General features: G+C 46.0%; 1 protein-coding gene across 7 annotated transcripts in view; it reads left to right on the top strand.

The window, feature by feature from the left end:
* The window catches only part of ABCA1 (ATP binding cassette subfamily A member 1), a 133,155-nt gene that overhangs the window by 37,515 nt on the left and 71,732 nt on the right, over positions 1–23,908 (top strand). For all 7 annotated transcript variants that reach the window (XM_043452901.1, XM_043452907.1, XM_043452904.1 and 4 more), the window contains 3 exons: positions 1,375–1,516; positions 3,142–3,260; positions 22,084–22,205. In XM_043452901.1, coding sequence (XP_043308836.1) covers positions 1,375–1,516; positions 3,142–3,260; positions 22,084–22,205 — 383 coding nt within the window. The remainder of the gene's footprint in view (positions 1–1,374; positions 1,517–3,141; positions 3,261–22,083; positions 22,206–23,908) is intronic.

The following is a 23,908-nucleotide window of genomic DNA, read 5'->3' as shown; positions in this document are numbered from 1 at the left end:
TGGTGGATAGAGAAGCGGCAACAGCAACTAAGGTAGTTTCACAGATGACATTTGATCCTAAGTCAGCACCTTCATTGAGTGCCTTTGAGGAGCTTGGGAGCTAGTGGAGAAGGTGAACAGAGGACAGTAATGGGGGTACTGAGAAGAGCCAACAGATAAAGAAGTTGTTGTTCAGTTGCTGAGTCATGTCCAACTCTTTGTGACCCCATGAATTGCAGCATACCAGGCTCCTCTGTCCTTCACTGTCTCCCGGAGTTTGCTCAAATTCATGGCCATTAAGTCGGCGATGCTATCCAACCATCTCATCCTCTGTTGCTCCTTCTCTTGCCCTCAGTCTTTCCCAGGATCAGGGTCTTTTGCAATGAGTCAGCTCTTTGCATCAGGTGGTCGGAGTATTAGAGCTTCAACTTCAGCATCAGTCCTTTCAATGAATATTCAGGGTTGATTTCCTTTAGGATTGACTGGTTTGATCTCCTGGCTGTCCAAGGGACTCTTAGGAGTCTTCTCCAGCACCACAGTTTGAAAGCATCAATTCTTTGGCACTCAGCCTTCTTTATGGTCCAGCTCTCACATCCATGACTACTGGAAAAACCATAGCTCTGACCATATGGACCTTTGTCAGCAAAATGATGTCTCTACTTTCTAATATAATGTCTAGGTTTGTCGTAGCTTTTCTTCCAAGGAGCAAGCATCTTTTAATTTCATGGCTGCAGTCACCATCCACAGTGATTTTGGAGCCCAAGAAAATAAAATCTGTCACTATTTCCATTGTTTCCCCTTTGCCATAAAGTGATGGGACTGGATGCCATGATCTTAGTTTTTTTTTTTTTTTTTTTTTTTTTATGTTGAGTTTTCAAGGAGGCCACAGGTGTAAGGGAAGGAACATGACTGATATCACAGAAGCATGGGTTCTACCCCTGGTCCTGCCTACTGAGTCCCTGAGTATTCTTCATCAGCCACTTTATCTCACCATGGTTTCTTCTTTTAAATATGAAGGAAGAGGATTAAGTCATCACCAGGGCCTCTCTGTGTCTCGAAAGGGTGAAGTGGGTGGCGGAAGGTGAAGGAATGAGCATCTCATACTTGCTGCCCTCCAAGCACCTTCTGTGTATGATCTGGTCACTTCCCCAAGGCTGGTGTCATGAATCCAACCCTACAGATGATGTCAGGTAGATTAAGAACTGCTATCTGATGCCACATTTCCAACTCATGATCAGTCGATGGTGGCAGATTTCTGGGATTCAGAGAATGGGACAGGTTTGGAATGGAACATGTTTGGGTGGAACCAAAAGAGAAAAAGGTTGCTATCAAGTCCCAAATCCTTCAAAGGATTAATGTTTCTCCTTGTGTTTTTCTCTCCCTCAATTTCAACAGGCCACTTTCCAAACAAAGCCATGCCCTCTGCAGGAACACTTCCTTGGGTTCAGGGGATTATCTGTAATGCCAATAACCCCTGTTTCCGTTATCCAACTCCTGGTGAGGCTCCGGGAGTTGTTGGAAACTTTAACAAGTCCATGTAAGTACCGGACCAGGTTTTCTTTCCCAAACTTGTCAGTTAAAACTTTCTCTTTCCTTTCTCAGACTCCGGGGAATTTTAAATGGTTGGGTTTGAGTAAAGGTGCTTTTGTGAACGTTTGTGTGATAAAGTCCAAAGGATGAGACCAGGGAGAATTACTGCCAAAATTTAAAACCTTGTAAGCTCATTTTGGTGCATTTTTTATTTAGCTGACAGTTCTGTGGTTGAGGGCCTTTCCTTAAAAAACTGGCAGGTGGAGAGGTGGGGAATGGGGAGGAGAGGGTGAGATGTATGGAAAGAGTTACATGGGAACTTACATTACCATATGTAAAATAGTTAGCCAATGGGAATTTGCTGTTTGGCTCAGGAAACTCAAACAGGGGCTGTGTATCAACCTAGCAGGGTGGGGTGGGGAGGGTGATGGGAGGGAGGATCAAAAGGGAGGGGATGTATGTATACTCATGGCTGATTCTTGTTGAGGTTTGACAGAAAACAGAAAAATTCTCTAAAGCAATTACCCTTCAATAAAAAAGTTAATTAAAAAAAGAAAGAAAAACTGGTAGGTAAGTAGAGAACGGAGACACAGCACGTCAGCCTCATGCATTAATAAGCAAACACTTATTTAGCAAATGTTTATTGTGTGCGGGAGACGGCCGGTCCAGAAGTTGGGATATAGAGGTGTGCAGAGGATGTGGCCTGTCCTCAAGGAACCCACAGCCAAGGCTGGGGGAACTTGGTCCTTTCTGCTCTCGGATCACCTTTCCTCCCTCACGTGTGCCCCATCACACTTCAGCGTCCGTCCTTCTGTCTACAGGTCTTTCTTGGCCCTAGGTGTAAGCTCCCTGAAGGCCATCTTTCATCACTTTTGTATTCCTGGCTCATGGTTTCAACAACAGACATAAGTAGGGCTGAGTAAGTGTTTGCCGAATGAGCCATTGAAGATTCTTGGAAGACACGGAAGCGTGGAGGGAGTTAGAAAGGACTAAAGATTGCAGGAGACACAGCAGGATGGTTCTGAGGAAATTGCTGCTGGGCAGCCAGGGCCCCATTATGACGTTCACGGGCCTTAGTCTTCATGACTTTCATGAACCCCTTTTCCCGTGCAACAGCTTTAAAATTTTTATTTTTTAACCATGTTGGGTATAAAGATGAGTGTATTCCAGGCTAAATTAATTATATGCATTCATTCTGAAATTTTTTCCTGATTTTGAAAGAAATTTAAAAATGTTGTGGACCCCTAAGTGTATCTTGGGCCCTAGACACTTTGTTTGCTGTGTTTCATGGATAAGTTGGTCCTGGGGGCCTGTGTGTGTGTGTGTGTGTGTGTGTGTGTGTGTGTGTGTGTGTGCGCGCACACATGCATGTGAGGGAGTGCTTCCTATAGAGGCAGCATGTGGACTGGGCCTTGAAGGCTGGTAAGGTTTGGTTGTGCAGATATATGAGGATGATGAGTGTTTGGGGCAGGATGGGTGGGTGGATGGGTAGGTGGGAGCAGCTGGAGTGGGTCAGGGGTGGCCCACAGGGTCCCTGCAGCCAAGCTGGGTGTTCCTGGCAGGTACTTTGTTCAAACTGGAGAGACAGCTGGTCTAACGAGGATGTTTCTGCTTTTCTTGCTCCCCCTGCAGTGTATCTCGCCTGTTCTCAGACGCTCGGCGGCTTCTCTTGTACAGCCACAGAGACACCAGCATGAAGGACATACGCAAAGTTTTGAAGACGTTATACCAGATCGAGCGTTCCAGCTCACGTAAGCAAAAACCGTCTGTGAATTGGCTCGTAATTGGAAATGAACCTGCACCAGGGAGAGACAGCAGCTGACGCGTCCTGGCGCTTGTTCCTTTCAGCTCTTCCCTGTGGGGTTTTCCTCCTCAGCGGCTAGGCTGCAAGGCCTCTCTGCAGGAGGTATTTGAGAAGACAGTATGGAGATTATGAGTGCCCTGGCCTCCTCTGGGGACATAGAAGAAACCCCCTAGAGAGGAATGGCACTGGCCTGGCTTAAGGACAGTTAGGGGTGCAGGTCGCTGCCAACCTCATTTTATGGAGTTGGCCATATGGTTGCCGTGAATGGGCAGATGTGTAGACAGGGGATGCTTCTGTGTGTATAAGGGCAGATAAAGTTGCACCTTGATGCGGATAAGTGAAAGTTAAGCATTCACTTCTAAAAGAAAAACGCAGATCATCATCCCCCTAGTCATTTGATTTAGTCAATGAGCATTTGAACCTCTGATCTCTAAAAAGTGACATCCTTATCTCTGATCCGGTGAGGGCCCGGGCAGTTTATTGCCATCTAGGAAGTGGCTGGGAGCAGGCAGCTTGCTGGCCGAGGCGCTGGCTGCAGACGTCACCAGGGAGCAGCCTCCCAGGCAGTGGACGACCAGGGGGGCAGGGGGTGGTGGGAGCATGCCCCCAGATGCAGGTTGTGATGGCCTGCGTGGTCTGTAGAGGATTCAGAAGCAGTCATGGAGCTGACTAAGAGTCAGTCGCTTTTTATCATCTCCATGCACTGGTGGTTCTAAACAGTGCCGAGTGATAAATTACCCCGTCACCAGTCAGCTGCCACCACCGCTCCAGGAAAATGCTTTTTTCTTAGTTCGATGTTGGGAGGAATAGGTGGGCTGGCTTCTGCTGAGAGGCCTCCCAGTTTGCTATCCACTTGGTGAAAACAGAAATAGTGTAAAGTGCTAGAGGTTAAACCAGGCTTGTATTGGAGCTTTCTCTTGGGTGGCTGGACTGTGCTTTACCTGGAGGCAAACTGTATGGGAGGTGGTGAGCGGGAGGTGTCGTTTCACAAGAAAAACAGGTGTGATGGCGCCTGGGCTCTGGGTCAGCTCTGAGGAGCTCCCAGCTGCTCAGCTCCTAGGTGCATAGCCAGGCCATCTGGATGCCATTTCCTTGCCCTGTAGGCCCCCATCCTGCCCGCCTGTCTGTCCCAGCACAGGACACAGAGAGACAACCACCACCAGTCAAGGCATGAGTCTTTCCTGATCCGCTGGGGACCCCCTGCCTGGTAAACCAGAGACAGTCAGGGTTATTTCTTCTACTGCAGAGACAGTGTGACCCAGAGGAAAAAGTACTACAGTGTATTATCCTGTAGCTTGGTGACTTTGTGAATAAGTCCTTTCGGGCCTTTTGGGGCCACACTTCTCATCTGTAAAATGGAGCCAGTAGGAGAACTTCAGCTCATAGGATTGTTGTGAGGAGTAGAGGATTTGAAACATTTAACTGCTTAAAAACTGCATCTGGCACCAAGGAAACACTTAGTGAATATGAGCTATGATGATTTTGGACTGCTCTCTAGGCCAAGCTGTTTAACCTCTCCAAGCCTTCATTTCTTCAGCTGTGAATAATAAGTAACTTGCCGTGTGAAATGTGAACCCTCACACAGTGTCTGGCGCATGGTAGATGTTCAATAAACGGGAGCCGATTTTACTCCTGTGCATCAGTGATGTATTTCTGAGCACTTGGCCTTGCTTTTCTGCCTTCCACTGCGTGGCAGGAGAAATGGACTGTGAATGGGGGACAGGGCGGGGAGTAGTTTCAGATCTCGGTGGGTGCTTCCTAAGATGCAGATAAATGAGAGACATGAGTCAGGGTTGAGAAGAGAAGCCAAACCTGCATTCAGACAACTTTCTCCCCATAGCTCTGAAGAGAGATCTCTGCTTATGGTTGTCTCCTGTCAAAGCTTCTCTCTCCCTTCACTCTTGTCTTCCCTGCAGCTACTTCTTAGGGCCACTTCTGCCCTGCAGCTTCCACCTTTGTTGGCTGTCTTGTAGCACTGAGCCTGGCCTCAGTCCAGAGGGAGATGTAGAGAAATGTTGCTTTTCCCAAGGTGGAATCAGTAACTTTTTACTGAATTTGAATAACACTCTAGATGTCAGAGAGGCTTCCCAGGTGGCACTAGTGGTAAAGAACCCGCCTACCCATGCAGGAGATGTAAGAGACGTGGGTTTGATCCCTGGGTCAGGAAGATCCCCTGGAGGACGGCATAGCAACCCACTCCAGTATTCTTGCTTGGAGAATCCCGTGGACAGAGGAGCCTGGAGGGGCCTGGAGGGCTATAGTCCATAAGGTCACAAAGAATCAGACACGACTGAAGTGGCTTAGCACGCACACATGCATGCACTAGATTTCAGAGAGTCCAAGGCTGGGGTATATCAGTGTAGATCCTGACTTGGGGATCTCTCTTTCTCTGCAGTGAAACCCCTACTCAGAGCATGATGGACTCAGCTCTCTTGTGCTGTCACTCTGCAGATGGAAAGGATCTTTGGTTGGAGTCCTGCCCTCATCAACCTTCTCTGCCTATTCAGGGGTGGCAGGTGGCAGGGACCTGCCTCTCCCATGGCAGCTCATTTTGGGTATTGGCAGAATACCAGTATTAGAATAGTGGTATTCTAATTATCAGAATATATTCACTGGTCTTCTGTACCTCCCAGAGAAAGAGGCTGGCCTATTTCCCTTGAAGTGTTTATAGACAACTCTTGTGTTTCTTTCCCTCTCTTCCTGAAATCTGTTGTCATTTTAGGCTAAAAGTCCTCCATTCCTCTTCTGGAATGTCTACCACACCCCCCACTTCCTGATTTCAGTTGGTTGTGTTTCAGTGTTTCTTTGTCTTTCTTGAAGTTTATCAGAAATTGCAACAGTCTTCCAGCGCAGAGCAGAAAGGGACTTTCACTCCCTTGCTCTGAGCACCATATTTCTGTAATGCAGCCTTGGGTTGCGTGAGGCTTTTTGGCATCCACGTCACACAGTTGACTCACTCTCCATGTGCAGTCAACCCCAGCTGCAGAGCCTTTTAAACACAGAGTGTCGCAAGTTACTTGTTCTCCATTTCTGAATTGTGCTGTTGGCTTTTTGAACCTAAAGGGAGAGTATCTATCTCTTTTCTGTTTTACATTTTTAGATTCCCTATGTCATCTCTTCCTACTCAAACTGTTTCAGATTCTGCTTTTGTCATGTGTTGTATTTACTAGCGCTGTTTGTTCCCTGTCATGTAGAAGTTTGATAAATAGCTCTCTTTGTTTTCATCCAAGTCGTTGGTGATTGTGGGACCAGCGTTGGAGGTTTGGATCGGTCCACTGGAGACTAACAGCTCCTTTGGACAGTGCCATTCAGGCTGTTACAGACCTACCAACTGATGTTGTCTTTGTGCTGGGCCACCGGGCTCCTGGGATCTGCTTAGAGGACTTATCTTGTTCTTCCCTTTCACTTCACCTGCTAACTCCATTGATACATCCACAGATAATTTGTGGACAGGGGGATGTCTGCTCAAATACTCTTTTCTAGTCCCATGGTTTGCTGGCTTAGGGCATTGTTTTATTTCCACTTGGATGAGACCTTAGACGTCAGTTAGTTCATTTATAGACAAATGGGTTGATTGAATCAAATGTCCAGCCAGTATTTATTGAACACTAATATGTCCCAACCTCTGTTCTAGGTGCTGGGACATAGAGGTGTACAGAACAAATATGGCCCCTGTCCATACGGAACTTCTATTCTAGAAAAAAGACTGTGATCCAGCCAGGGGTGGGGGAGGGACTTTCCCAAGTTTGCATCGCCACCAGAGGGATATTCTGGGAATGGAATACAGCTAAACCTCTGCTGCTCCATGCAGTGCTATTTCTACAGTGCTCTCTTGTGCTGTTCTAGCTGTTCCATTAATCTCCCATCTGGGAGGACCTCCAGTTCAAGAGTTAAGTCATAGTCAAGCCTACATATCCTTGAAACCATCCTAATAAGCACATGTAGGAAGCTTTACCGAGGGGCCTCACTCAGTTTTCTCATCACTGGAACTTTTTGGACCTTTTGTTTTCTTCTTAAATGTATATCCATCCAGGTTGGACAGGGGTTAAATTAATGTTTGGGAGTCTAGGTGAGGAGCATTCACTCTTCTTAAGACCCCGTCATGACTCCATCCCAGTGGAAATGTAAAAATTGCACAAATTCTCAAAAGCTCTGGAAAAAGTGACAGGTCTAGATTCTGTCTCTGTGAGATGCAGTCTGGCAACAAAGAGCATTTCTTTAAGTGAATCTTGTATGATATCTGAGATGGTTTTGAGCAGTACACAGATGACAACTTTTAATTTTAACCCACCTCAAAATAATTTCATGGTATTATTGCTTAGGAAGCTGTTAAATAGGGAAAAATTACTTAAAGCTAATTTAAAGACGATATCATTTTTTGTGGGTGTGGTGAAACTTGTGTGAGTAGTTTTGTAGAGATGGAAGATTGGAAATTGCTGCTGTAAGATAAAGCATTTTGGGTTTTATATTAAGATTTGTTTGGGAGGAGTGATGTCACCAAGATGGTAAAAATAGGTCTTTGCTGATTTTGCTCCCCCCACAAAAAGATTCCTTTCGGGAACAAAATCAGGCTTTGTCCCTCATTAAGTGTGAAACTTGGGCATGCTTTGATTTATTCTGAATAAATTAAATTTACCCTCAGTTTACCTGAAAAATGGAGATCAGGTATTCTGTGGATTGTGTTTAGTTGCTTAGTCGTGTCCGATTCTTTTCAACCCCATGGACTTTACAGGCTCCTCTCTCCATGGGAATTCTCCAGGCAAGAATATTGGAGTGCATTGCCATGCCCTCCTCCAGGGGATCCCCCCAAACCAGGGATTGAAACCATGTCTCCCACCTTGCGGGTGGATTCTTTACTATCTGAGCCACCAGGGAAGCCCTGGGGGTTGTTGGATGTTACATCAGATGTGTGGATGGATGACTTATAGCGAGGTCATAGCACACAGCTGACATGCAATTAATCTAAGTTAGTTACCCTCCCATCTATTTCTGGCTACCTGTTTGGCTTTGCTAATTTGTTTATCTTCTCTGGGCCTCAGCTTTCCTTGCCTTGAAATTGGGACTTCGGTGAAATAACCTGAACATGTTGCCTCTTGGAAACTTGGTACCTGGGTGGGGCATCACCTGGGACTGACTAGTGCTGTGGGCTGGCCCCTGCTTGTGGCCCCTGGAGGGCAGGGCTGGGCCTTGTTTGTCAAATCAACATTTGTTGATTTGTCCTAAACATCAACATCTGTCCCAAACATCAACATCTGTCCCAAACATCAACAAGATAGCACAGTACAGTCAGGCACATGGCAAGCAGCCAGTGAATCTGCAGAATGAAGGGGAGAGATGATACCTGTCCTTTCTGCTTCACAGAGTATGTTGAGGGTCAAATGAAAGCACCTTGAAAAGTATAAAGTCCCAGCACATGTCATTTTCAAGTCGATCCGTTGTGTGAACTCAGGTCCCCAGGGGTTTCAATTAATAATAATGACAAAAATGTCTTAAGAACAGTCTTGGCTTGCTTTCTTCTACAAGGTTTACTTTTCAGAAAAAGTGAAGTCGCTCAGTTGTGTCCGACTGTGATCCCATGGACTCCTCCTCTGTCCATGGGATTTTCCGGGCAAGAATACTGGAGTGAGTTGCCATTTCCTGGAAAGCCTGCTATGAGTCCAGAGGCTTGAAGTGGATTTACTGAGAAGCTAAAGGAGTTTCACTTTCAGAACCCCTTTCCAAGGCCCTGGTAGGGATCTCAGCAATCAAAACTTGCCGAAGTAGGAGGTTTAAAAAATGCTCTTTTTCCTAAAGAGAGCCGTCTAAACTGTGTCAGCCTCAGGCTTCACACAGCAGCATCTGCCCCTCCAGAGACCTGGGGGGACGGGAAGGACTGTCTTCTTCCTCGGCCTCTTCCTCCACACCACCCTGCAGGCTTGTGTACCACTCCAGTCCACTGCCTCCTCTTGGGAATCTGCCATTTTCCAGTGGGATGGCCAGCAGGCTGGCCAGAACTGAGGCCTTTTCGATGGGGCCAGAGCTGCTCAGATCAGGACTGGGCCGGGGAAGGAGGTGTCCCTTCTCTTTCTTCTTTGTCTTTGCTGTTTATTTCCTGTGTGCTGCGCTGTGCTTAGTCGCTCAGCTATGTCCAACTCTTTGTGACCCCCTGGACTGTGGCCCACCAGGCTCTTCTGTCCATGGAATTCTCCAGGCAAGAATACTGGAGTGGGTTACCATGCCCTCCTCCAGGGGATCTTTCCAACCCAGAGATCAAACCCAGGTCTCCCACATTGCAGGCAGATTCTTTACCGTCTGAGCCACAAGGGAAATCCTTATTTCCTTTAGAACTACTTAAAATGAGTTGCTCACTGATACCTAATGGGCTCATTAGCTTGCTTCCTGCTGGATGTTTCTGCTCAAACATTGATTTTGCTCCAGTGCCTTGCTCCTTTCTCGAATCCTGGCATCCGGACTACAGCTTTCCTTCATCTCTATGGCAACATGGGCATGGACCCTCTCAAGTTTATACCAAATGTAGCGGTTAAGGCTTCCTACTTGGCTGGAAGTTGGGAGGGGCACCTCCTGGGGTGGGCCACCCTCACATCTCTTGCAAGAAGTTCCCCAGCTCCACACTGTCCCTCATTTTCATAGGTAGCTGGGCTCTTGTCTCCTGGTCTCTTGTCTCTTCTCTTAACCCTGGATGCTCCCTCACCTCCCCATTTCTTATGCTGGTCCAGGGACAGTTCTTTGGCTTGAAGTTGTTGTTCAGTCGCTTGGTCGTGTTCAACTCTTTGTGACCCCATGGACTGCAGCATGCCAGGCTTCCCTATCCTTCACTATCTTCCGGAGTTTGCTCAAACTCATGTCTATTGAGTTGGTGATGCCATCCAACCATCTCATCCTCTGTCGACCCTTTCTCCTCATGCCCATAATGTTTCCCAGCATCAGGGTCTTTTCTAATGAGTCAATTCTTTACATCGGATGGCCAAAGTATTGGAGCTTCAGTTTCAGCATCAGTCCTTCCAGTGAATATTCAGGGTTGATTTCCTTTAGGATTGACTGGTTTGATCCCTTGCAGTCCAAGGGACTCTCAGGAGTCTTCTTCTTCTTGGCTTGAGGAGGCGCTGTCGTTTCTCTATTGTTATCTGCTGTGGCCTGGCGCAGTGGACAGGGTTTTGTCGTGTAGCTGGAGGGCCAGATCCCCAGTCTCCCCTGTGCATGGGACTCAGCAGCTTTCATTCTCAGCCAAGATCTTAGGTCTCTATGTGTCTGGCCCTGTCTCACATTATAGCCACAGCAGTCCTTTTAACAGAAGCCCAGTAGGTACTAGGGCTTCCCTTGTGGCTCAGCTGGTGAAGAATCCGCCTGCAATGTGGGAGACCTGGGATCGATCCCTGGGTTGGGAATATCCCCTGGAGAAGGGAAAGGCTGCCCTCTCCAGTGTTCTGGCCTAGAGAATTCCATGGACTGTATAGTCCATGGGGTCGCAAAGAATCAGACACAACTGAGCACTTTCACTTACTCACTCAGTAGGTGCTATGTGGGACTTCAAAAGATCATTTTTCTGGACCTGCTGAATTGGGCCAGGTGAGGTAAGTGGGGACAGTTAAGGGAGGTCTTTCAGGCTTTACTTAGGCTGCCAAGTCACACATTTCTGAGAACACCATGTATACCGCAGTCCGTGTGAATGGCACTTCCCATGAGAACAGTGCTCCATGAAGTTGGGTGCCTTAGCTCAGCTTCCCCTGAAGAGGACTAGGTTTACAACTGGCTTCCCACAGCTCCTGATTCAAGGGCTTCTGTAATGCCTTCTCTCCAGAACGCAGCATCCTCTGAAGCTCATGGGAACTTTGCCAGGAAAGAAGAGCAAGGAAGAACTTTGGGCACTTTGTTGCTGCACTGGAGATGTCCCTTTGGAAGACATCCCATATTGTTGAGGTCAAGGGTCAGAAGAGGGAAGGACTGGAGGGGAGGCCTGGGGCAGCACTGATCCTGACCTGGCTCTTGAGTCTGTCTGTCCCTTCAGTAAGACTTTAGAGTGTCAATGGTCTGGCTGTTATTTGCTATGTATTCATGTTACAAATCTGGCTTCTTTGGCCTTTTTGATGTGGCTCTGACCAAGAGTTTTGTGAAATATGTCCTGAGGGTTATGCTGGAGTTTACTTAGGGAAATGGATCATAACTTTCTGGCTGTTGGGGTTACAGGTAATACTGAAAACTCACTGCATGGACCTTTAATTATACTTTAATCTTTGAAAGTCAGAAAGATCTGATACCCTGAGGGCAGGGCAGGCTTTGGTGACATGGCAAGGTAGCTGGCTGTGGCAGGGAGTTGAGGGAAGGAGGTTGTAAAATTATCATCTTGTAAACATCCACTTGGCAGCCGACTGCCTTGGTCCAGATCCCGGCTTTGCTGCTTAGTGACTTGTGACCTTGGATAATTCTGTGTCTTCATGTCTCAGTTTTCTCAAATGGAGTTAATAGTCCTCTCTTAGGGCTATCATGGGGAATCATGAGCTAATAAACATAAAGCATTTAGCACAATATTTGGCACATCATAAGCACCTCATTTATACTTCAGTTCATTGTATGGCCATCATACGAGATAGGGAATTTTGTTCCTCTTTGTGTACACAAAGGAGCTAAAGTTCAGAGAGGCTAAGTTATTTGCCTAAGGAAGCACAACTGGCAAAGGGCAAGAAGAGGATTAGAACTCCAGACTTTCACTCTCTGCTAGTATGTTACTACAGTCTATAGGGAGCAGCCCAGGGTAACCAGAAAATTTCTCAGGTCACAGGATACTGGGCATGGATGGACTGGGATCAGAGCGGAGATAAGAGGGCTTCCGAGAGAAATGCCAGACTTCCTCCTCTTCCTGGCTTCACGGTAATAGACATGGGTGGAACGTTCGCCAAGGCCCGTGCAGAAAGAACATCCTGTGACTCACAGCCACTTCTCCTTCCCTCCTAACCCCTTTCTTTCCATATGAGCAGCTGCTGAAGTTGAGGCTGCAGCCTCAAACTTTGTTTTCTGTCCTTGTGGGGCCCCTTATGGGTCTTCTTGGGAGATCAGATGACCCGTGTGTCAACATTAGACCGTCAAACTGGAAATCCTTGAAATTTTTGGGTGATTGCAATTCACGTCCATATGCACTTACCAGAAGTTCTGACTTGAGATCTTAGAGTTTCCCAGACCTGTCAGGGCCAGGCAGAGCCTCAAAACCCAGCCTGTTGGTTTCCATCCAGGGCAGGGTCTGGTCCCAGCTTGGGCTGGCATCAGGGGGATGCAGCGCTGCACTGCTGTATGGAAATATTGCTCAAACTAAATTGAATCAAAGGTCAGCTCTGCCCAGACAAGAATAGAAAGCACAATTGTACTCGCCTACTGGACGGCATGTACCATAGATATCAGACTGCCTTTAGAGAGTTTGGATTGTTAACATCAAGAATAGTGTTTCATGTCTCTCGCTTTTCCAGGATGAGATTTATTTACCCTGTGGGTAGCAAAGAGCAATATGGAACTCCAGTTTGTTTCTCCTTGAAATCTTTCCATTTCTAGTGCTCTCATCACTGTTGCATTTAGGTATAGAGGGGTGATCTTAGAGTGAGACTTTGTTCAACAGACTAAGTTGTACCAGGTCATGATGCCATTTTACATTTAAATATGTTATTACATTCAAGTCTTACAACACCTTGGTATTATTATCCCCATTTTATTGATGAGGAAACTGAGACTCACAGGTTACGTCTTTTGCCCAAGGTGACTGAGTAAAGCTGTGAATTGAATCAGTGTCTGTCTGATCTCAAGGTTCAGCATCTTTGCACCAACTCATGTTGCCACGTTGCCTTATTCCATGAGTGGCATAGCCAGCTTTTGGTGGCAAAATCTTTATAAAGCATTTTAAAAGAATAAAATGATTTACTTAATTCCTATGTAGTTTAAAGGGCCAAAGGTTTGTAAGCCAGAGCTGATTGGGTTCAAATTTACCGCTTGCTTGCTCTGTGGCCTTGAGCAGGATGTTAACATCTCTGGGTCTGTTTCCTTATTTGAAAAATGGAAAAAATAATACCTTTCCCATAAGCTTGTTTTAAGGATTGTAGAAAATAATACATACAATGTGTCTGATGCTTGGTACATGTTAATCCTCTTCCTCTGCCAACAAAGCACTACCATGTCCCTTAAGACGTTTTATTAATTTTAAAAATAAGAGAAACTTAAGCAATTTATACGTTATATATGAACAATTCTTCCTAATCCAGGCCTGGAAAGAACCCATTCTCAGCCCCTAATTCATAAACTTATCTTCCTTTCCCCTGTTCCCTGGCTTCTCAGGGCCCTGCAGGCTGATTCTGATCCCTAACTCATGGTGCTAAGAGCCTCTGGTCTCATTTTTAGGCAGAACACCTGAATTCCTCCAACTCTTCTCTTTCTTCCCAGATCATTTTCTGTTGGCACCTTCTGTTTGATTTGGTCTTTCTGTTTCTGGACTCTGTTTCCTCCTATTCTGATCTCACCTTCTCTCTGTTCCTTGCCTTTTCCGGGCATCCTTCCCTTCCTTTCTACCTCCCTGGCATTCAAAGGGGCCTCCACACAGTGTTCACCCAGCTGTTTTTTTGCTTTGTCTAATGATGACTTCTTGTCTCTTCTTCTCTTTCTCTTTAGGTCTGGAACTCCCTGGGGCTAATGCTACCTCCCCAGTGCTATCTTTTTTTTCCTTCTGGGCTTCCCAAGCCAGCCTGACTGTGCCTCCCATCCCTACTGCAATTACAGAGCTCCTGACCAGTATGAGCAGCTCACCCACTCTCTCCCTCTGGGGCCACAGCCTCCATTGCCTGTTTGGGGGCCTGCTTACCATTCAGCTTCTTATCAGCTGTCACAAATCCTTGTTCCAGGGACTCCTGACCACTTCCACCTTGCCCGCTTCTCAGTAAGGCAGGTATGCTGTTGCTTTAGCAGATGGATCCAGGAAAGATGTGTCAGATCTCTTCCCATCCCCTGATGTCAGTGTTGACTGATTCTGGAGTGGCAGAGCAGGCTGGGAGGTTCACAGCTCTGTTCCCCTGACCTTCTGTCCCTCTCCTCTTGGAAGGCAAGGGCAGGGATCCTGTCTTTTATTACAGATTCCTGCCTTCAAGAAGCGCTGAGAAATATTACTACTTGGAACTGTAGATCTAGTGTTTTGACTTCAGTAGCTGTTTAGAAATTTCTTGATTAATTAATTAATCAAATTAATCAAATTCCATTCTATGTAGAATAAGGACTTTGTAGTTCCTGGAGCTGTGATGGTCCCGTGGGTCTCAGAAGACTTTGGCTGCCCCAGGACTTGCCATAAAGGGATCAGGAAACACAACCCTAAATATTGTGGTTTCTCTAAGGAACTCTTCACTTGTGTCATCTAAGACTTTATCAACATTTGTTTTGTTTTGAACTTGTTTAATTTTTCCACTTGTATTTTCTGTTTGAGTAAATTCCAGGAGATAGTGAAGGACAGGGAAGCCTGGCTTGCTGCAGTCCATGGGGTCACAAAGAGTTGGATATGACTGGGCAACTGAACAACAACAAATATTCTCTTGCAGCATGTGTGAGTCAGTATTCAGGGCATTCTATACTGTCATTACTGTTTACCTAATCCACTCCCTATATAGCTGATCTCCATTTACAGAAAAATGTAGGGTTGGAGAGTTTAAGCCTCCAAGGGCACATAACTGGAAAATTCTGGAACTGAGATAGGAACCAGGTTAGTCAGACTCCAGAACTTGGCATCTTTCAAGTCGGTATCCTTGGCAAGCCCTCACTGTAGAGAAAGAAACTTCTGGGTTGGGACTCCCGGCCCAGATGAACAGCAGGAGTTCCCGAAACTGTGTGCACCCCAGCTCCCAGCTTCCTCTCATCTGCTCTAAGGAGTCACCCCAGGGAGCAGTCAGGTCACCCTGTCTTACCCCCTTCTCCAGAACCCTGAACTTACCAGGGAAGCCCTGGTTTTCCTCGGGAGGGTCCAACTGTCTCAGTGAAGCAGGCGGGAGCTATCCTTGAAGAAGAAAGTGGAGCCCTAGCATCAGGAAAACAAACTGAAACAACAAAAAATACCCCAAAAGACACCTGAGTATGTTTGTTCCCAGCTCTTTTCTGGCAGAGATGTTTCACAGTCTTGTTTATACAAGGTCCTGCTTAAGCCGAGTAAAGCCAGGAGTGAGAATCTGGCTGCAGTTTCTCTAGGCCATTGCCCCTGGAACAAGGTCAGGGCTGGGGGACCTCCTTGGGTCCTTTTAAGAAGAGTATCTGGGCTTTGGAAGCTGACATGATCTTTCTCTACTTCTCTCTTTTTTTTTTAATTTGCCTCTTCCACCCACTTCTCAAGCAGCTGATCGCTGTGGTTTCTTTTCATGTTAAACAAAGGAGACTACAGCGATCTTGAAACTGGAGCCGGGGACTGGAGGGCACTGACCGGGAGTAACCCCGCTGCAGGCTCTGCTGAGGACTGCCCTCCTCCGCCTTTCTGGGCTGCTGCCGTCCCTCCTCCCTGCTTCTCCGTGGTGCTCAGGCAGGCTAGGAAGAAGCAGAAGGAACACTGAGTGGCCATGAGAGCATCCCCTCACGCCCACCCCCTGTATCCCCCTGGTGCAGTGATCCTCCCTGCCACACCCTTCTCCCCTGCCAGGAAAGTGTTTCCTTAGCCTGCTCAGAGAGGCCTGGCTCTGAGGACTGGCAAGGAACTGAGGATTCTGTCCTGTTCGTCCTCAGCCCACAAACACACATTTCACTTGTTTTGTTCTTTGGACGCCAAGCTCCTGAATTGGTTTTTTTTCTTTTTTTTCTCCTCCTCCTTTTCTTTGCCCCACCTCCCTGCATACAAAGCAAAGCTCTCTGGAAAAGGACAGACCACTGCTGGCTTCTCCAGGCAAAACCAAGGAGGCTGATTTCAGCTGATCAAGTATTTTGGTCCGCATTGGAGATATGGCAACAGGAGCCTTATCTTGGGGCCTTTTGCTGGATGGTGACTTTCAGTCTTCTCTTCGGGCAGCAGGCACCCATGTTTAATTTAGTGACCGGTCCAGTTCCCTGATGACCATATTCTGTGACAGTATTTATAGCCTCTCAGTTACCCTTGTAAACTCCTGAGGCTCTTTCCCTCCAAAAGACTACTTTCATTTTCTTGATCTTTGTTTTCACAACAACCTATGAATGTTATTAGCTCATCTTATATCTAAGGAAACTGAGACCCAGAGAGATTCAGAAACGGAGAAAAGTGAGGTTCACAATTGAGGTTAGAAAACAGCTGAGCTGGGACCTGAGTTCAGATTTTCTAATGCCAAGTCCAGTGCTGATTTAGTTTAATCCCAAGTGTACCTTTTAGTACCAATAATAAGACGATCCCTGAGATCTTCTATAACCCACACATTACAGATAGGAAAATCGAGGTTATGTCAGCTCACGTGGAAAGAGTTAAATGGCCAAGTAAGTGACTGTCTTTTCTATTAAGTGTTTTCTTTCTAGTGTCCAATGATTGGTTTTTCTTACTAGTCATTTTCTATCTATGCCCATCCCTGCAGTGATGTTGTAGAAGTGATCATTCCCATTGATTCTCTGTAAAATGCTAGATTTCTTTATTCTTTTCTAAAGTTCTGATTAGGCAAACCAGTCAGCTTCAACCTTTTCTTCACCTTATAACAGTGTCAGCAGAAAGAATTCATAATTCTGTCTGACTCAGGAACTCAGCCAGGCTGAGTATAACACACACATACACACACACATACCTTGGATCATAAATTCAATATTGACTTGGTTGGCAAAGTCACTTCTGTGTTCTTATCTATTCTGAAAGCATATACTTTAGGATCAGACTAGCATTGAAGCTAATGAGGTGTCTTTCCTGAAAGTGATAATAGTATTAGCCATCTTTATTGAGGACTTTTCTTGATTCTAGGCCTTATGCTGGGACTTCAGGTACATTTCTCTTTTAACCCTCAGCTCAGTGCGGTGAGGTAGATGCTCGTCATCCTCATTTATCCTGTTATGGACACTTCTCAGGCCCTGCTTCCAGCTGCCACATGCCTGACTGTCCTCCTGACCCTGGGCTGATACAGCTGAGGAGGTTAGAAAAACTCTAGCACTATCTTGACCTAGTTTGTCTCACACTCATATCCTGTTTCACCCTTCGCTACCCACAGCAGGTCATCTCAATTCATTGCTTGATTCACTCATATGTGTTCATCCACTCCTTTATCATCTACCACTGATGGGATGCCTCCTCAGTGCCAGGCACTGCTGTCCTTTTGAGTAAGTCCTGGCCCTTGAGCACTTCTGTTCTTCTGGAGAAAATGATGTGGTCTCAGACAACTGTAGCTCGGGGGAAGCACACATAGGAGGCTATTAGGGTATGGGGGAATGGCCACATGAGCCAGCTTGAGGGCGTCATGTCAGGACAGACTTCCTGGAGGAGATGACTCATGGCCCAAATCTGAAAGAAGGGTCGAAGTTAGCTAGGGTAAGAGGAGAAGGGCCATTTCAGGTATCAGGCTTTCTTGATATTATTGGCTTCTCCACTCATTTTCCTGCCAAGAAAAAAAATGGAGAAAACTGGAGACCACAGGTACAAAATCACCTTCCTCTGGCCTCACATTGTACCTGGTCCTCTTCCTTTTCCCATCCTACTCCCCAAATCTTAGGTTCTGAGGAAGCTCCTCTATGCTTATCTGCTTGTGTTTATTTATTCACTCAGAAACATTGAGAACCATGTGTACGTAGCACTATGTCTGCAGGGTGTCCTGGTCCCTGCATCATTGGGAGGTCTTCCTTACCCTCTCCTCATCAGCCACAGTCTCTGGAGATTTCTGGCTCTCTGTTCTTTTCCAGAACCTGGCTTCAGTCTGTTCAGCCTGATTCCCCCCTTGAAACAGATAAGGCTCTTCTGGGTCAAATGCTTCCATGAATTGCCTTCCTTTGGCTCTGTCATCCCTCGCTCTGCTTTTTCTATTGATTTGCCTCTTCATCACCCTTGTCATCCTTGGAAGTTCCTTGAGGAAAGTGTCTGTGTCCCTACCTTTTCTCTATACATCATTGTGGTACACTGGTCAAGGTGAGTGAAGTAAACCCTTCTCAATAATCCCAAAATTATTATCATTTTTTGAGCAACTACCATGAACCCCCTGCTCACTATTTATGCATTAGCCAGTGTTAGTGAAAGTCACTCAGTCATGTCCGACTCTGTGACCTCATGGACTGTAGCCCTCCAGGCTCCTCTGTCCATGGGGATTCTCCAGGCAAGAATACTGGAGTGGGTTGCCATGTTCTCCTCCAGGGAATCCTCCCAACCCAAGGATCAAACCCAGGTCTCCTATATTGCAGGCAGATTCTTTATTGTCTGAGCCACCTGGGAAGCATTCATGCATCACATGCAAATATCTCTAATCCTCATACCTTTGAAAAGTGGGTACTGTTACCCTTACCTCCTAGATCAGAAATCTTGGACTTAGGAAGGCAAAATGAATTTCTCAAATCGATGCAATTCATAAACAGCAGAGTCCAGCATCAAAGTTAAGTTATTCTGTCCCTATACCCCTGAACTTTTCATTTCACTAATGTTTCCCAAACTTGGCTGGAATCATCATGGTGGAATTTTATAAAATTCTGATGCCTGTGTCTTAGCACCAGAAGTTCTGATCACGCAGAAGTTGTTAGGGGGTGTGGCCTTGGCATTGGGATTTTTGTAAAGCCCCCCTCAGGAGTCTCACGGGAGCTGAAGTTGAGAACCAGCGTGCTCCGCACTGCCTTCCTGCACCCATGCTGGCTGCAGCTTGGTGTTCGTGGCGTGTAAATCTGAATCCACGTGTGTGGTGTCCATGTGACCAGAATGCAGGTTCTTCGTAGCCAGGGATCTTTGGCATTCCCTGCTGCCACCCCGCATGGCCCCCACCACCCTGTGCATGTGCCCTGCCAAAGGTCGTTGACTGTGTAATCAGCCTCTTGGCTCTCCTGGCTCATCCCGAGGATTCACTGAGAGGTGGCTGGGGTTTGATCACATCCAGAGGTTCTCATCAGCAGAGCCTGTTGACTTAACTGAAACGTCATGTAAACGCAGTGCGCATGCTCCTTTGACTAAAGCATGTTGCTTGTGACCTAGACCCATCGCATGTGCAGTGGGGTCAGCCTTCCACCCTTCAGCAGCCTTGCTCTGGAGGGAGGAGATTATTCTGAATTTGCCTGGCACAGTGTCGATTCCTGCTCTGGCTTTTCACTCTCAGGAGTGGCCTGCCTGGTCACAGACCAGGTTAGCTCATGTGCATATTCTTCTGCCTGGGTCTCAGGGAAGTTTCTTTTTTTTTCACCCCTCTCTTTACAGATGAGGCAGTGGAGACACAGCTAGGTGAGATGACCTGGCAAGTACATGGATGCGGAACCCAGGTTTTCTCACCCCTCAGTGTGGGACTTTTTTCATTGTTCCACAACAGTCAGTATCAGGCTTTCCAGGTCAGACTGCAGTTGAAGCCACTAACTTTCCTGTCTTCTTCCTGTTTACCCCTGCCTTTGGGCTACTGGGATACCGAGGGTGTCACTTTGTATCTCTGAGAATGCAGTTCTAGTGACCAGGGGTCCTGTTTACTCTTGGGGTGCAGCCTGGGAGTCACCCCAATATCTGCGAGCCATTCTTGGACCTGTACAGCTGAAAGGAAATCTTCTTTGATGCCCCTCAGATACTTCTGAAATCTTCCCAGCCCTGATCCCATCTCCTGGTAATTATTTTCCAGTCATCATTCATTGGTCAGTAATTCTTTGCCTGATCTGGGCACTGGGATGCAAGGATAAAAGACAAATTCTGTGTCCCAGAGGCATAGTCTAGGGGAGATAATATGCAAATAAAACAACAGCCCTAAAAGGATGGTCCTCAGAACCCTTGCATTAGAAATACAGAAGATGCTTATTAAAATGTAGATTCTTAGGCCCCACTCTAGAGCTACTATTTCAGGATTTCCAGGAATGCAGCCCGAGAAATTACATTTTAGCATGTCCCTCGGTGAATCTTCAATGCTCTGAGGTTTGGCAGCTACAGAAGTGAATGCGATGGTGAGAAGGCAGTATCATATGTGATGGGGAGTGTGGCAGCCTGCAGGAGCACCTTTTCTCAGGAGGGACACTCACTCGGCCAGGACCACTTCTTAAAATGTGTCATGGGGAATAACTGGGAGTTAGCCAAATAAGGTGTAGCCAGAGAACTGTTTCTCTAGAGATGTGAGTCAGGCTCTACCTTTCTGTGGTGGCGCTTTAGTCACTAAACTCTTGTGACCCCATGGACTGTAGCCCACCAGGCTTCTCTGTCCATGGGATTTCCCAGGCAACAGTACTGGAATGGGTTGCCAGTTCTTTCTCCAGGGGATCTTCCGGACCCAGGGATTGAACCCGGGTCTCTTGCATTGCAGGCAGATTCTTTACCAACTGAGATCATTAAAAGTTTACTTTAGCAGAACATGCCTGAATCAGACAGCACTGATGAGAGTCTGGCTGGATTTTGAGACCTCCTTCTACTTTATCTCTGCACATCACCCCCTTAGCTCCCAGGATTAACTCCTGTCTTCTTCTTAAGCCTCACCTCACAGCCCTGTTTTCTGATCAGACATCTGTTTCTCATCAGTTAAGTGATTTGGGTTTGCTAGGTTTGCCCCCTAGAGGTCGGTTCATGCCAGGGCCTGTGGGCTGCAGTCTCTCAGAGATGTCTTGATGAGCCGGCCTTCTCTTTATTGAATGAAGTTGGGTTGTTATGAGAGAGGGGCAGAAGGAGAAGTGGACACTCAAATGAAATATGGCAGAGAAAATGAGAGCATTTCAGTAAGGGGGACCCGCGAAGCATCTGATCACCTCACAGTTTGGAGATAAAGAAGCTGAAATTCGGAGAGATGATATGAAAAATCCAAGTGATACCACTTAGGCACAGCCTCCAACTCTAGGGACTAAAATTGGATTTCTGGCTAGTGCTTTTTCTGCTTCACTACCCTGGATTGGAACCTTTTCTGTAAAGGTGGAGGGTTTATTATTTAAAGTGATTCTGTAGGAAACCCTGCAGCAATACAATCATTTACTAGTGTTGATTTTTTTTAAATGTATGCATGTGAATTTTCTTAAAGCAGGGGCTGGCCTGGGTGTGGGAGCTCTGTATCACGTGTTCCATGTCTGGAATTGAAAGACCAGGCCTGTGAAAGCACCTTGATATGCATAATGCTCTGCACCCGAGGTTCTCTAAGGGTGGGCCCCAGACCAGGGGGTGACAGCATCGCCTGGAAGCTTGTTAGAAATGCAAATTATCCAGCCTCACCTCAAGCCGCTGAATCAGAAACTCTGGGGGGTAGGGGACCAGTTTTCACAAGCCCTGCAGGTGATTCTGATGCCTCTTCAAGTTTCAGAACCACTGTTTTGCATCAAGAAGAAACCAGCCCTTGGGGCTTGTGGGAATAACGTTTTAAATATCTCTGAGTTTAGCTGTCTGAGATGGCAGTGGGGTAGATAGGAGCTGCGGGGTCAGGGTCACAAATCTCAGATTTGTTTACTTACTCTTGGAAAAGCGAGAAAAGGCTATGTGTGTGTGTGTGTACAGCAGTGTCGTACTTCACAGCTTCAGAAAGCACTCTTTTCACGTCTCTGCTGTTAAGGCAAAATTCCCTGAACCTCATTTCTCTATGTGCTCAATTGGTTTAAAATGAGGTAATCAATATTAGGATATTTTGCTCCATTGTGCTTTTTTTCTTTTTTTTTTTCTTTTTAGTTACTCATGAAATGAAAATGAAACACTATTTCTCCCGCAGGCTTGAAACTTCAGGACTTCCTGGTAGACAATGAAACCTTCTCTGAATTCCTGCATCTCAACCTCTCTCTGCCAAGGCCAACTGTGGACAAGATGCTGGGGGCTGATGTCAGTCTCCGCAAGGTAAGCTGTGATCTTCACCTTCCCTGGTGGGGCTCATGCAATGACATTATACGAGAGCACCTGGAAGGAAATGAATAAACTCCTGTCTTTGTAACGGTGCTGAACGAGGTTGGTGGCTCCAATGCAGCGTTGTCTATTTTTACTTCCCTGCTCAGGCTGGCCCTGCCACAGCATCCAGAGAGTGGAAGGTGCAACCTCGCATCATGGGCCAACTGGTTGAAATAAAACTGATTTCCTGCCTGTCAATTGGCATGTGTTGATTTTGTTTTTTTATTTTGTTTGTGAAAGTCGCTCAGTCGTGTCCGACTCTTTGAGACCCCCATGGACTGTACAGTCCATGGAATTCTCTAGGCCAGAATACTGGAGTGGGTAGCCTTTCCCTTCTCCACGGGATCTTCCCAACCCAGGGATCGAACCCAGGTCTCCTGCAGGCGAATTCTTCACCAGCTGAGCCACAAGGGAAGCCCAGGCATGTGTTGATAACGTCTTCCTAAAGGGGAGATGAATTTGAGATGAATTAAACATTAAAAAAAAAAAAAAACCTCACAGTTCTGAAACAATAACTTGGGTTGAGGATTGTTACCTAAAATATCTCTTGTCTATAAAACCTAAAACATATTTTAAAAATGTAGTACTTTCTTTTTTAAATTTTAAATTTATTTCTTTTTAATTGGAGGATAACTCTTTATAATATTGTGTTGGTTTCTGCCATATATCAACATAAATCCGCCATAGGTATGCATATGTCCCCTCCCTCTTGAACCTCCTTCCTATCTCCCACTCCTTCCCACCCCTCTATATTGCCACAGAGCACCAGATTTGAGCTCCCTGCATCAGAATAGCAAATCCCCACTGGCTATCTATTTGTAATGTTTCTTTTAAAGATAGATGAGAAAGATATCTAGAAAATATAGAATAGAAATTAATAAATAAATAAATAGAAATTAAATAAAAAGAAATAAATAAAACTATTTTAAATTAAATAAATAAAATAAAAAATAAATAAAATAAATGGAAAGACATCTATTATTAAGGAGAAAATGCTTAATTTTTTAAAAATTTATAAAATCAGGAAGTAATATTAGTGTTTATGTAAAATTTTAACCTTAGATTTTAATAAACCTTCCTCTGGCATTATTAGATAATCATACGGCTCCTATGCAGTGGGCAGCAAGCCCAGATTGCATAGTTATTGATTTCCAGAGGATCTTCTCAAGTTTATTCTCTGGCAGAAAGGGGAACTGCTTCCTTACCCTGTCTCATGTTTACACACTAGCTTGACTTTGCCATAAGTGGAAGTGGAACTGTTTATGCCCCAAAATAAACTCTGCTTTACATGATATAGAATTTTTAAAATTAGAAAAATGTTCTTACTGCTTGCCCTTATGAAACTAGGAAAATATGCCTGTGTTTACCAATTGTGTGGTTGGGAGATGGGCCAAAGGCAGCAGGCTTATAAAAATCATTAGCTTGATTTCCATTGCCCCCTGCCAACTTCTTATCTGTCACATCCCACCAGTTTAAAATAAGGGGCATCCTAAATATGGAAGTGGTCCTTGCACGGTAATTAGTCTCTGTAGTCACTGTTGTCGCTGTCTTAAATACTAAAGGTCGGATGGCAGCAAGGGCTCGTTGAGAAAGGAGGAAAGGCAAAGTGTACTTGAGTATCTGGTAGTAGGTGTAAGCTTAATGGAAACCGTGAT

This window comes from Cervus canadensis, chromosome 30 (genome assembly GCF_019320065.1).
Source record: "Cervus canadensis isolate Bull #8, Minnesota chromosome 30, ASM1932006v1, whole genome shotgun sequence".
NCBI classification, from domain to species: domain Eukaryota; kingdom Metazoa; phylum Chordata; class Mammalia; order Artiodactyla; family Cervidae; genus Cervus; species Cervus canadensis.
This window is presented reverse-complemented; position numbering and strand designations above follow the sequence as displayed.